At 48.6% G+C, this 13,939-nt stretch overlaps 1 protein-coding gene across 1 annotated transcript in view; it reads right to left on the bottom strand.

Moving 5' to 3' along the window:
* Window positions 1–13,939, bottom strand: part of ATP9A (ATPase phospholipid transporting 9A (putative)) — a 131,043-nt gene that overhangs the window by 79,701 nt on the left and 37,403 nt on the right. The window contains 1 exon segment of the mRNA XM_047852163.1: window positions 12,241–12,349. Within this exon segment, the coding sequence (XP_047708119.1) occupies window positions 12,241–12,349 (109 nt within the window).

The following is a 13,939-nucleotide window of genomic DNA, read 5'->3' as shown; positions in this document are numbered from 1 at the left end:
AGTTCGTGGGCCTGAGCCCTAGCACGCTGGAGAGAGACCCACAGCCTCAAGCATTCATTATGTCGAGACATCTGCAGAGGGAATAGAAGATTTCCACCAAAATCCAAAGAGTCAGAGGAGCGCCTGGGTGGCTCAGTGGGTTAAGCGTCTGACTTCGGCTCAGGTCATGATCTCACAGGCTGTGAGTCGAGCCCTGCCTGTGTTGGAATCTGTGCTGACGGCTCGGAGCCTGGAGGCTGCTTCGGATTCTGGGTCTCCCACTCTCTCTGCCCCTGGCCCACTCATACTGTGTGTGTGTGTGTGTGTGTGTGTGTGTGTGTGTGTGTGTGCGCGTGTGTGTCTCTTTCTCTCTCAAAAATAAACACAACATTAGAAGAATTTAAAAACACACACAAAGAGTCAGAGCATTAGAAATGGGGGGAAAGAGAGTCCAAAGTGCAGAATTCTTTTCCTGCCTGAACATTTCTTCTGGTCCCACCAGGGGGCAACAGGAAAAAATAGGCAGAGTCGCCCTTTTCTTCCTGGGGAGTTTACCAAGGCGTTGCTTGAAGGAAGGAAGATCATAAATTCAACATGGCCCTCTGTGCCAACGAACTTTTCCTTCACCTGAGCTTGCCCCGGCTTTCCCAAACATAAATTTACACATTGTCTCTGGTTTTATTACTAAAATTTCAGCCGGCGGACTGACCCAAACGATCACGGAGCCCGTGTTCCAAAGTTGGAGACCTAGCTACAAATCTTCTTTTGCGTGTAACTCAAAGAGGAACGTGCATCTCAAGTCTTATTAAATAATAACTATACACGTATATGTGTGGATGACGGCAGGACGGAGGACAAAATCAGGAGGGTTATGCTGGAAGGGTGGATGGTGATTCTTTCTGGAGACAGAGGGAATTTATCCCTTTCTCCAGCACGTATGCTTTCTAAATTCTTCACAGTGATTTTTTTGTTTGTCTGTTTATAAGCAGGAGGGGCTCTTCCAATAAGAAAAAGAAGAAGAAATTCAATTAGCTCAAACTTTTAAGTGACCAGACCCAGATCTTTCCCTTCTATGACGGAGTCCTGATTTATGATCAGCTAACGTGAACCCTGCCTCTCCCCGTCCATCTGCTCCACCTCAACAAAAACCCCTTTTAATCCGCTGTGCATGCCAAGGAGTCTCTGCCTAAGGCCGGCCGGCAGATCCTTGAGACAAGCTCTTCTACTCTGTCTGTCATCCACCGTCTGGGGAAGGGACCAGTGGGGAAGGGACCAGCGGAAGCCACTTGGAGACCTTCGAGGTGGCTCCCTCATTAGCATTTCAGAATTGGGGGGTGGGGGGAACCTTGCAGCTTCAACGAAGGGCTATCCTCAGCCTCCCACTCTCTAGAGCTAATCATGCAGTCTTGACCATAAATTTGGACTTCCCTTTCCATACTGCCATTTTTTTTTTAGCCATCAAAAAGGCACGGTTCAGGCCTGCGGGCAGGACACATGGTTAGCGTGTGTCTAGGCAGGTGCGTACTCTGAATGAAGACAGACATAAAACCAAAAGGAGAAAAGGGGGCAGGAATAAAAGAGAAGGGAAAGCAGATACCAGTGTGTATGTTCCAGTGGTTACTGGGCTTTCCATCAGCCACGCCCCACAGCTGGCTGCGGAGGGACAAAAGGAGCTCGAGGTGGCCCCGGCTGCTGCTGCCACGGCCGGCCGGGGCGGGGGAGGGAAATGAGGGGGGAAATGGGGACAAAATGAGATCAACTAGCCAGGCACTGGGGGCTGGGATTAACTCACACGATGAAAAAAACCTTCAAACCGTGGAAAGGGCTCCAAACACATGATTCCTAACCTTACATTAACAACTATTTTGAGTTTTCTACAAATGGAAGGAAAAGGAAGGAAGGAAGGAAGGAAGGAAGGAAGGAAGGAAGGAAGGATGCAGTTAAGCGTCTGACTTTGGCTCAGGTCACGATCTCATGGTTCATCATGAGTTCGAGCCCCACATCGGGCCCTGTGCTGACAGCTCAGAGCCTGGAGCCTGCTTCTGATTCTGTGTCTCCCTCTCTCTCCCCCTCCCTGACTCATGTTCTCTGTCTCTCCAAAATGAATAAACATTAAAAAATAAAAATAAAGAAACATGGGAAATACAAATGGCACATCTCCAAGGATTACTACATGTCTCCAAAGACAGCAGGACAGCTCCTACCGCCCCTTCTCTGCCTGGAAGAAGACACCCTCCCCAACACCCCACCGAGAAGTTAGCAGACACAGGTACTTCCCTTTTTTTCTCTCATCTTCCCTGAGGTTCCTAAGGCGGAAGGAGAGCCAGCCCCGGGGGCGTGCGACCCGTGTGTTCACACAGGCACCCCCATCCCAACCCTGGAGTGAATGAAAGACCAGTTATCAAGTTAAAATTCTTAACTTTTCAACAAGGAGTCCTGCATTTTCATTTTCCTCCGGTTCCCACAAACAACGTAGCCACTCCTTCAGCGAACTACAAAACTAAAAACACCTAGTAACCTCTTTGGTGCACAGCGTACAGGAAAACCTGGCCCCGTTCTGAGAACTGCAGGCCCAGAACTTCCCCCTTCCCAGACCGCTCTCCTCTTCTGGTTCTCCTCACACCCAGCCTCCCACCTCCAGCCTCTGGGATTTTTAGATACATTTGCAGAAACTTTACAGAAGTTGGGTAAGAGATTTTTACAAAGGTTAAGTGGGAAACTGTCTGCTGGCCACATCCTAAATCATTAAATGCCTTCTATAAAGTAAATTTATCCCTTTCAGCTTTCGACACTTTACCCAAGTCACCTCTGGGCCAGAGTTTATAACAGGGAACAAAATTCCAATTACGAGAGCTGTTTATTTCTGTAGAGATGGACCCCAAGCCTTTCATAAGCCAAGCTATTGAGCGCAAACCGTGCTTTTCATGGGTGACAGCTTCAGAATAAGACCAGTTTGTCTACACTGCAGGGAGAAACCAGATGTTTCCCTGGAGTCCAAACAAGCAAATGACAATTCAGTCAAACTGCACAACGGCCCGCAAAAAAAAGAAATTTCTTAAAAATAAATTCCGGGGCACGAGCACGTGTGGGCCTATGTTTTGACCCCGAACACCTCCAGCCCTGCTTTGATTTTCCATTGTGCATGCAGGATATGGATTGCTTTCGTAGCCGCATCTCCACACACCGACCCCGGTTAATGTATTACTCCTGAACTCACACTCTGTGACAGTGATGAGTTGTAAATTTCCTGGGGTTGACATTAAAACGCCTCTGCAGACCCGGCAGAGTTCACAGGTTTAAAGCTGAAATTTTCATAATCTGAGAGAGTTGTCCGCATTCCCCAGAGCCTAAGAAAAGACTGTTATTTGAAAACAGGCAAAGGGTTGAAAAGCATTATTATAAATTCCATGGCCACTTCCTAGGGCCTTCGTCTAAAATAGCGGGAACTTAAAAAAAAAAAAAAAAGGCTGAGGCTTAAATGTGACAAGTTTATGCCCAACAGAGGCTTTTAAAATAAATATATAAATGGTCCTCCCTGCTTCTGGTGCCCAATAATGAAGAAACAGAACAACACCACCCCAGCGTCAGGGGGATTATCTTTTGGGAAAGATAACACCTTAATGTGTATGTGAGATTGTTTTCAGGTTTTTTGTTTTGTTTTATTTTGTTTGGCTTTTTTTTTTAATTTTTTTAACGTTTATTTATTTTTGAGACGGAGGGAGACAGAGCACGAGTGGGGAAGGGGCAGAGAGAGAGGGAGACACAGAATCTGAAACAGGCTCCAGGCTCTGAGCTGTCAGCACAGAGCCGGATGCGGGGCTCGAACCCGCGAACCGTGAGATCATGACCTGAGCTGAAGTCGGACGCTTCACCGACTGAGCCACCCAGGCGCCCCTTTTATTGGCTTTTTTAATTAAACAACAGATGAGTTCATCAACGATTTGCAGTAAAGAGAAGTTGAGCGCTTTGAAAAAGCGAAGAAACCCACGGGTCTGAAATACCTTGGCATGTCTCGGAGAATGCTGTGAGAAAAGTGTCTGGCAAGATGTGTTTTAAGTAAGACTTGTAAAAGCGAATGCTTTGGGTCTTCATGAGGAAAGCTTGGGCAGGGGAATACTCTGCTTCCCAAACTGGATTTGAGATCCTCAGTCAAGGACTTTTGTGGTACTTTTGCTGTGGTTACTATCAAAAAGACCATTCACTGTAATTCTCTTCTCTCAAAAAAGTATAAAACGGGTGTCTGTTGATCCTGGGTGCAGGGACTACTCAGCGCCAGGCCGTGCGGATGTGAGCTCTTCTTCTGGCCCCTGCCACAGCTGTGTCCCTCCAGATCTCGGTCAGGCCAAGAAGCCTCAGAACTTGATCCCCCTCTTGGCATTTACTGGAGCAGGAGGCATTAGGGCAGTGCTGTATGTGTCGTGCCTGGGACTGTTCAGTCCAGATGTCAGCAGGGATAGGAGGAGTAACCCAGAGCCCTGGGGGAAACGGGGTCCCAATGGTCAACACAAGGTTCTGCTCAGTGGCTGCACATTACAGCAAACTGGAGAAGGGCCAGACTTCTACATGAGACGTCTCGCTATAAAGCTGCTTACGAGGGAGGTCTCCCAGAAACCCTCCACACAATTTTCCACTTACCCAGGAAATATTTCCCCTCTAAATGCACCAAATCAGGGCGCCTGGGTGGATCAATCGGTGACGCGTCCAACCTCGGCTCAGGTCATGATCTCACGGTTCAGGAGTTCGAGCCCCATGTGGGGCTCTGTGCCAGCAGCTCAGGCCTGGAGCCTGCTTGGATTCTGTGTATGTGTGTATCTCTCTCTCTGTGCCCCTCCCCTGCTCACACTCTGTCTCCCCCTCTCAAAAATAAATAAACATTATAAACGCACAAAAGCATGTTGGTGTATTGTGTTGGGGTTTGCATGGATTAATCAATATCTGAAACTTGAGGAAAATACAATTAAAAAATTTTTTTTTAATTTTTTTTTTCAACGTTTATTTATTTTTGGGACAGAGAGAGACAGAGCATGAACGGGGGAGGGGCAGAGAGAGAGGGAGACACAGAATCGGAAAGAGGCTCCAGGCTCTGAGCCATCAGCCCAGAGCCCGACGCGGGGCTCGAACCCACGGACCGCAAGATCGTGACCTGGCTGAAGTCGGACGCTTAACCGACTGCGCCACCCAGGCGCCCCTAAAATTTTTTAAAAGTATAAAACATAGCTTAGTGTTCTCCCATGCCTGAACAGAGTTTATACTATGAAAAACACGAACAGTACTTGGGTTTGGGAACACGAAGTTCCCATTTAGTTAACTACCCACGAGCGAAACAACTCTCCATTAATGAATGCATCTCCCCTATATCGTCGTACCTTCTCCTGATAAACTTCAATGGAATACAAATGCCAAAAAGAAAGACACGTATATCCTTTGACCTCAAAATTCAGTCACATGAACCACAATACTAACTAACAGTCCAAAGCGGATTCTGAAATAAATTGGAAAAAAAAAAAAGATGTCACTCTTAAGCGGAACTGAGATCCTGAGGTTATTCTATCACTAGGAAAGGGTGAAGAGACCCTTTCCAGAACTATCTGGAAAGAAATGGGGAAGATGAAAGGTAGCAGCTGGGTTTTAACACCATACGTATACCCCAGAACTGAAGAAAGGCAGATTCTCTCCATTTCACATAGACTTCCAGCTTATGGCTTCTGGCTCGAGGCATGCCCAGATGTCCCCAGCAGGAAAGAAGCATCCAGCAACTGTATTCATTGTGCCTCTGTTTGCACTTTCTTTCAAAGCTAATTATCCGTGTGCCTCATTTAGCCCCTGATCACAGGTTAGTCTGGGCAAACATTCCTGGTTGAAGATCTCATGAAAATGCAAAGAAATCCACTGCCCTCAGCACCCGGGATCATCGAGGCAAAGCACTCCACCCCCAGATTTAGACTTTTGGTTTGAGCAAGACACAAGGAAAAAGAAATAATCCCTTTACTTATTATTCCCTCCCCACCCAACCCACATCCTTCCAGTAACAGAAAGAAGTTTTGCCGAGTCGGCTACCACTTCAAGCCACTTCAACCTTCTTCTTTGGCTTTGGGATGACAGTGCCACCGAATGCCCTTACAGGAGACCCCCTCAACTCACAAGAACCTCCCTCCAGTCTCTGATCACGCTGCAAATGCATATTTCAAGGAGGAGAAGAAATGCTTATCTATCCCAAAGTGTGAGCCGTACTGGGTTTCCACCAACTTTGTCTAACGAGTCCGTCCACCTTGGAATGAGGGTGCTGGGGTAACAAGTCTCTTTGGATTCACAAACGTGTTTTGAAATTCTTTAAATCTGAGAGCGCTTCTGTAGCGTATGTATAAAGGCTGAATGTCGTAGCTACGGTTGAGACACCCTGGGTGAAGGTGCTGCCCGCAGCTCCTGGCACACAGTAGGTGCCTAGACCCACAGGCCACGGACGTGCATTCAGACAAGCCGGGCTTCAAGTCACAGTCCTGCCCTTAACTAGCTGCTGCTCCCATCTGTAAAAGCCACCTGGCTGTCTAAGAAATTACACCCTAGACCTGCTTCAACACGTAGCTGGCTTTCGGTGGGCCATTGCTCATTTGTTTCTACTGCTTTCCAACGTCAACAGTATTTTTTTTCTTTTTTTGTAAAGAGTTGCAATTTTAAAGTTTATTTTTGAGAGGGTGAGACTGGGGGAGGGGGAGAGAGTGAGGGAAGAGAGAGAGAATCCCAAGCAGGCTCCGCATCGGCAGCACAGAGCCTGACGCAGGGGTTCGAACCCACCAATCCTGAGATCGTGACCTGAGCCGAAACCAAGAGTCAGACGCTCAACCAACTGACCTGCCCAGGTGCCCCTGGACAGTATTTTTCAAACACTTCCAACACCAACTTCTCCCTGTAGCGTGCCTTATCCGTGGATTCCCAGACCATAGGATGGGCTTTCCCACAGTTTCCAGGCCCTCACTGGCCTACATGATCTTCTCTGTTTTCCCAGGAGGGAAACTCAGGAAATACAGCCTAAATGGGAAGAACAAGATGGACAAGATGCAGCCAGAACCTGGGGTATGTATCCCACCCACATCTCACCTGTGGCCTTTGGAAGGAAGACTCTTCACCACGGCCTCTCTGGGCCTGTGTGATCTGGGAACTAGCACGGGGCCGCGTGCTCAGAAGGGTCCTGTTCTTGGTGTCGTGCTCACCTGCTGCCATCTTGAAATTCTTAATTTCCTTTATAAGTTTATTTTACTTATTTTGAGAAAGACAGAGAGACAGAGAGAGTGTTCCAAGCAGGCTCTACACTGTCAGCACGGAGGCCGATGCAGGGCTCGAACCCAAGAACCGTGAGATTAGGACCTGAGACGAAATCAAAAGTTGGATGCTCGGGGCGCCTGGGTGGCGCAGTCGGTTGAGCGTCCGACTTCAGCCAGGTCACGATCTCGCGGTCCGTGAGTTCGAGCCCCGCGTCGGGCTCTGGGCTGATGGCTCGGAGCCTGGAGCCTGTTTCTGACTCTGTGTCTCCCTCTCTCTCTGCCCCTCCCCCGTTCATGCTCTGTCTCTCTCTGTCCCAAAAAAAATAAATAAATAAACGTTGAAAAAAAAAATTAAAAAAAAAAAAAAGGTTGGATGCTCAACCAACTGAGCTACCCAGGCGCCCCCTTAAATTCTTAAATTTTTGAACAAGGACCCCATGTGTTCATTTTGCACGATGCACCACAAATCACGCAGCCAGTCCCGCTCTCTTCCACCCTGTAAGACTTACGATGAAGGTCACCTCTTCTTTTTTTTTTTTTTTTTTAATTTTTTTTTCAACGTTTATTTATTTTTGGGACAGAGAGAGACAGAGCATGAACGGGGGAGGGGCAGAGAGAGAGGGAGACACAGAATCGGAAACAGGCTCCAGGCTCCGAGCCATCAGCCCAGAGCCCGACGCGGGGCTCGAACTCACGGACCGCGAGATCGTGACCTGGCTGAAGTCGGACGCTTAACCGACTACGCCACCCAGGCGCCCCAGAAGGTCACCTTTTCTGAGAACACCTATCACCTCCTCTCTGATGGGCCCTCCCGTGGCCCCTGGCTCATACTTCCATTTATTTATTCACACCCACCAACATTTAACGGACCTCTGCCACAATACCATCAACACTGCCTTTCTTGAACACACACCAAATCCCGGGCACGGTGGTAGATTCTTCTCGTACGGGAGTTGTATTTAGAGCAACTCTGATAAGGTAGGGCACTGTTATTACCCCCGATGTACTGACATGTGCCCATGGAGCAGAGTGTAGGGGGAAGCAGGACTCCTGAATCGAGGCAGAGCACAGGCTCAGAAACACTACTTTCTTCAACTGTCATACATTGTGCTCAGAACCAGGAATGCTGTGGTGGAGAAAGGGGACGTTCCTTGACGGCCACCCCACTCCCACACCTAAAGTGTAATTATTAGTTGCATTTTTTAAGTTTATTTATTTATTTTGAGAGAGATAGAGAGAGAGAGAGGGAGGGAGGGAGAGAGGGAGGGAGAGAGAGAGAATCCCAAGCAGGCTCCACACTGTCAGCACAGAGCCCTACGCAGGGCTCAAACTCACGGACCGCAAGATCATGACCTGAGCCGAAGTCGGCCGCTTAACCGACTGAGCCACCCAGGCGCCCTAGGCCGGTCCTTTTTAAAAAAAAAAAAAATTTTTTTTATGTCTATTTATATATGAGAGAGAGAAAGGCGGAGTGTGAGGAGAGGGTCGGGGAGAGAGGGAGACACAGAAGCTGAAGCAGGCTCCAGGCTCCGAGCGGTCAGCACAGAGCCTGATGCGGAGCTCAAACTCGGGAACTGGGAACAGTGAGATCGTGACCGAGCGGAAGTTGGACGCTTAACCGACCAAACCACCCAGGTGCCCCTGGCCGGGCCTTTTCAAAAATGTCAATGTTGTATCAGAGAAAACCCGGGATACGTGCCAGACTAGAGGAGATAAGGAGCAAGGACAAGTAAATGTCACTGGCAACTCTGTACTGGTTTCTGTACCAGAAGAAAAACAAAATGCTGTTAAAAACAGGGCATTTTAGATGCTGGGGGGTGACGGGGGCGGGGGGGGGGAACCAGGACATTTTAGGAACAAATGGCAAACTTTGAGTAAGGGCTGTAGATTAATAGTAATGCGCCACTGTTAAATTTCCTGATTTTGACAACTGTACTGTGTTATGTAAGAGAAATGCCCCGCTAGGAATTAAACACGGAAGTACTTTGGAGTAAAGGGAATGATGTCTGCGACTTAACTCTAAGACTTAAGAGCGAGAGTATTAAAAGGCAAATATGGCAAAATGTTAACAACTGATGTACGCGCAGTGAGGAGGGTATTGGAGTCAACCACAGGAGTTTTGTAACTTTGTTTCTCATTAGACATTGTTCCCAAAAAATGTTTTCAACTCAATCAGCACAAGTACTGCTATCGTTAATCAGGAAGTGATATCAGAATGTAGGTAAATGACGTGGCCCGTATAATCCAGGGATCAAGGACTTGATATTTTGGCTTCTAGCGTGTCTCAAGTCTAAAAACGGTGTTGAAAAATACATTTTTAAAGAGATCATGGGATACAAAAGAAAAGAGCTCTGCATGGACACACACACACACAAACGCTTGTTTCATTTTGCTTTTGAATTTACTAAACGAAGATCTTGGTGAAAAGCCTCACTCAAGAAAATAGTAAGTAACTAGACAGGAAGGTGAAGAAAGCTTTCTTTCTCTTCCTCTCTCTGAAATCTTCCAGTTGGGCCTTCACACTCTGCTCCCCGCCTCCCCACTAAAGCCTGTCGAGTAACTATACTCACCTCCATCACTTTCCGAGCTGACAGTTTCTTCAGTGCTTGGGGGGGGGGGGGGGGGCTTTCAGAACAAATGGCCAAGCAGGGGCTGGGTCAGTGTTCAGAACTCTGATCGGTTTCCCCCATGGCTGCATTGGCATGACAACAGAAACCACGGGCCACAAAAGGAGACCGACAAAGGAAGACAAGTGTTTAATGCTGGAGCCATCTGCCAATTCTCCTAAGGATCTTTTCAAGAAGTGAGTGAAGCTAAAGGAGGAGGCGAGAAGGGGATCTGCAGGGGAGGGCAGAAAAATCATTCACGGGAGACGCAATTGCAATATGAAAGGACCAAAGAAGGTTTGGAGCTGGGACAGATGAATGAACGGAATCCACCTAAACAGACCCACAGCACCCTCTCCAATGGGGCTTTTGTCGGTTGCCTAGCATTTTAAATGTTATAGTCAGAATATGTTATTAAGGGAGGATTTAATATACACGGGCCACAAAAAACACCCTGCGGAGGGGTCTTCTGATTACCCACGTGGAAAGCCCAAGCCACCTGCCTTTGCAAAGACGACACTGGGTTTTCTTTCTTTAGGCAGCAAGATGTCCTAAATACAGTAGTTTAGCCATAATAAAGCATTTTCATGCCAACGCTGCACCCCCCACTTCTCCCAGAGACATTCTGCCAAACGTTAAGACCACCAACTCTGAAAATTATTTAAATGCACCAAAACAAAATACCTTCATGCCCTCAGGGGATTAAAAAAAATTTTTTGAGCCCAAAACATATTCCTCCATCAATATTAATAGAAAGAAAATAAAACCCTGAAACCGTGTGTGAGCGCCTTGGGGAGACTGAGGCATCAAAAGCAGTTCACCCTCCCTGAGACACCTATCTACCTCCTGGTTTTCAGAATTCTTGACGTCCTGAAGGTTAAACACGGCTTTCATCTATCTCCGCTGCTCCTAAAACATTATCAGTCCCTGAACGGCCTGTCATCTTCAGGGACTTTAGGTAACAGCCTCTTCTTTTTTTTTTTTTTTTTAAATTTTTTTTTTTCAACGTTTATTTATTTTTGGGACAGAGAGAGACAGAGCATGAACGGGGAAGGGGCAGAGAGAGAGGGAGACACAGAATCGGAAACAGGCTCCAGGCTCTGAGCCATCAGCCCAGAGCCCGACGCGGGGCTGGAACTCACGGACCGCGAGATCGTGACCTGGCTGAAGTCGGACGCTTAACCGACTGCGCCACCCAGGCGCCCCAACAGCCTCTTATTTCTGAACACAGCCTTACAGGTTATCTCCTGTAGAATCTGTAGTTGAAACACAAGTTAAACGCTGGCTGGATCGGTAGGTGGGTTCTCATTGGGGATATTCAGGAGTTTGTTTGTTTTTAATTCTGCCAATTTAAAACGCAAGTGGCTCCGGGCACCTGGGTGGCTCAGTCGGTTAAGCATCTGACTTCAGCTGAGGTCATGATCTGGTGATCCACTGGCCCTGTGCTGACAGCCTGGAGCCTGGATCCAGTGTCAGATTCTGTGTCTCCCTCTCTCTCTGCCCCTCCCCTGCTCACGCTCTGTCTCTCTCTCAAAAATAAATAAACATTAAGAAAAAAAAATTTTTTTTAATGCATGTGCTTTGCAAGGGATTCAGTGCTTAAGGGCTATCTAGTTGCTTCTTTGGTCAGACTCTCCACCTTAAGTTGTAGGATTTTTTTTTTTAATTTTTTTAATGTTTATTCATTTTTGTGAGAGACAAACAGAGAGCGACTCAGGGAAGAGCAGAGAGAGAGGGAGATGCAGAATCCAAAGCAGGCTCCAGGCTGTGAGGCTGTCAGCACAGAGCCCAACGTGGGGCTTGAACCCACCAACCATGAGCTCATGACCTGGGCTGAGGTCGGGGGCTCAACCGACTGAGCCACCCAGGTGCCCCAAGTTGGAGGATTTATAAGATGCTCCTCAACAGAATCCTCAGAGATGCAGCTATAAATCTGGCGCCCACTTAAAAAAACTAATGTTGCAAAGTTGTGGCATTAGTTTCATAATGTTGAAAGAGTATCTTTCAAAGCCCCGCTCCCCAGAAATACTTAGGAGAGCCTCCTATCCTCCGCAACCTGCAACCTCAGCACGGACAAGAGGGGCCCCTCCCTCCCTCCCTCCCTCCCTCCCCAGCCAGCCGGGGGACAGGGTCAGCCAGAGGAGGCTGCCCAACGAATGGGGTTTAAATCCAGCCTGATGCCCAAGTCAGCCACAGGCCAGGCTGCAAGAGTGACCCGTGCGTGGCAGCCTACAGGGGGCAGCCTGAGTCCCTCCAGGCCCCGGGCACACGTTGGCCTCCCGGGTGCCAGCAGCCGAGTGACTGTCCCGCCACGCGGTGTCCACACACCCGCCGGCCCCTGGCCTTGACCTCTGCTCCCTGACTGTCCGCGGCCCTGGGGGAGCCGGGAGGCTGACCTCTGGCTGTGAGCCGGCTGAAGATCTGGCAGTTGACTTCTCTGTCGCGTACATAACATCGGATCTCCTCCACCGCCTCTCGGATGACAGTGACGGCCAGCACGAAGCCCTGCAGAGACAGGGGAGAGAGGGTGAGCCCCGCGGAAGGCGACTTCCCTCTCCTGGCGCTGGGGACAGACAAGGCCAGAGGCCACACGGGACAGCAGCAGGGCGGGTCCTGCCAACCGCCCCAAATGCACCCGCCCCGGCAAGCCCACTTCTCTGACTCCTTCCTCCACGCATACCCTGGGGAAACACTGGCTGACGCACACAGACGGGGGCATCCCTACCCACCACCGCGGCAGGGTTTCTAAGAGTCAAGAAGGTGGTCGGTCCACAGGCAGTGGCCGAGCGATGGTACCTGGTGACATCTGTACCTCATCCAGCGGACGTTACTGGAGGGTGTCACGGCCCCACAACAACTCTGCTCTTACCACTGCGGGCATGAGGGCTCTGAGGCACAGAAAGGTTGAGTGATCTTGCCAAGGACACAAAGCTCCTAAGTGACAGGCAGGACACTGGCTCCGGAGTCCTTGCCCTTAACAGCCACATCATTCTGCGTCCAGAGAAACGTGGAAAGGAGATCCGCCAACAACACAGAGCACACCCGGACCAGTTAAGAAGAGTGAGAGCCATCACTTTTGCACTGACCTCCCAAGTAGGGAAATCAACTCTTCACCACATACAATGTAACCCCGTGCGTACAAGCCCCAACCGCAATGACCACAGTCTGCAAAGAGTTTCCAATTTCCTTAACCAGTGGCTAGATTCCTACGCAAGGAAAAGACGGGAGGGAGAGGGAAGGGCCGAAGGGGACTCCAGTCTTCTCTGTAACGCTTTCAATCCTTCTAAAGACAACACATTGAGGGATGAGCACTGGGTGTTGTATGGAAACCAATTTGATAATAAATTTCATATATTGATAAAAAAAAAAAAAAGAAAACACATCGAAGTATTAATTGCATAAATAGCAGCTAATAAAAAGAACACTGAAACTGCCCGACCTTTCCCGGGTCAGGTACCTCAACTCATACAAAATTTGGCGGGGGCTGGGGTGTGAGTCAGCCGTAACAGGAAATCTATTTCCATCCAGATTCCTCCTCTTGTGTCAATAAAGGCAAGAGCATTCGTTCATTTTTCTTACAAAATACCCTTGTCATCTCTCCTTTTCAAGCCTTTTTTTTTTAATACAGAAAGCACCATCGCCCTGAAGGTTAGCAGCCGTGATTCTTTGGGGATTTCATTTTTATATTGTTTATCCTGTGAAATAGATGAACTTCCATTCAAAGGACTTTAAATCTCTTATGTAAATCTAGCCAGAGATGCGCTCCTTTGTGGGACTTCTCCAAGGGCTCGTTTGTCTTTCCAATCAAAGGATTGCTCCTGTTTCCAATCAAGATGCAGCCAGAGCAAGACTGGGACATTCCAGAATGAGAGCTCTAGAGCCGGAGGTGAGAGGAAGCCTGTGGTGGCAGGGCACAGACCCAGTCTGCAGAACGGCCGCCCCTCCCACGCCGCCGGGTCGTTGTTCCGGGCCAGAACCCAGGTGTTTGCTGTTTGTTTTTGCAAATGTTCCCGTTCCTATCCCTTGCTGCTGCGTGGGCCTAGCGAAATCCCCCTGATGTTAATGGCAAGTGTGCACTCATACAAAGACAGGAGC

Source organism: Prionailurus viverrinus, chromosome A3 (genome assembly GCF_022837055.1).
Source record: "Prionailurus viverrinus isolate Anna chromosome A3, UM_Priviv_1.0, whole genome shotgun sequence".
In the NCBI taxonomy this organism is placed as follows: domain Eukaryota; kingdom Metazoa; phylum Chordata; class Mammalia; order Carnivora; family Felidae; genus Prionailurus; species Prionailurus viverrinus.
Note: the sequence above shows the minus strand (reverse complement) of the source record. Positions and strands in the feature narration are given on the sequence as shown.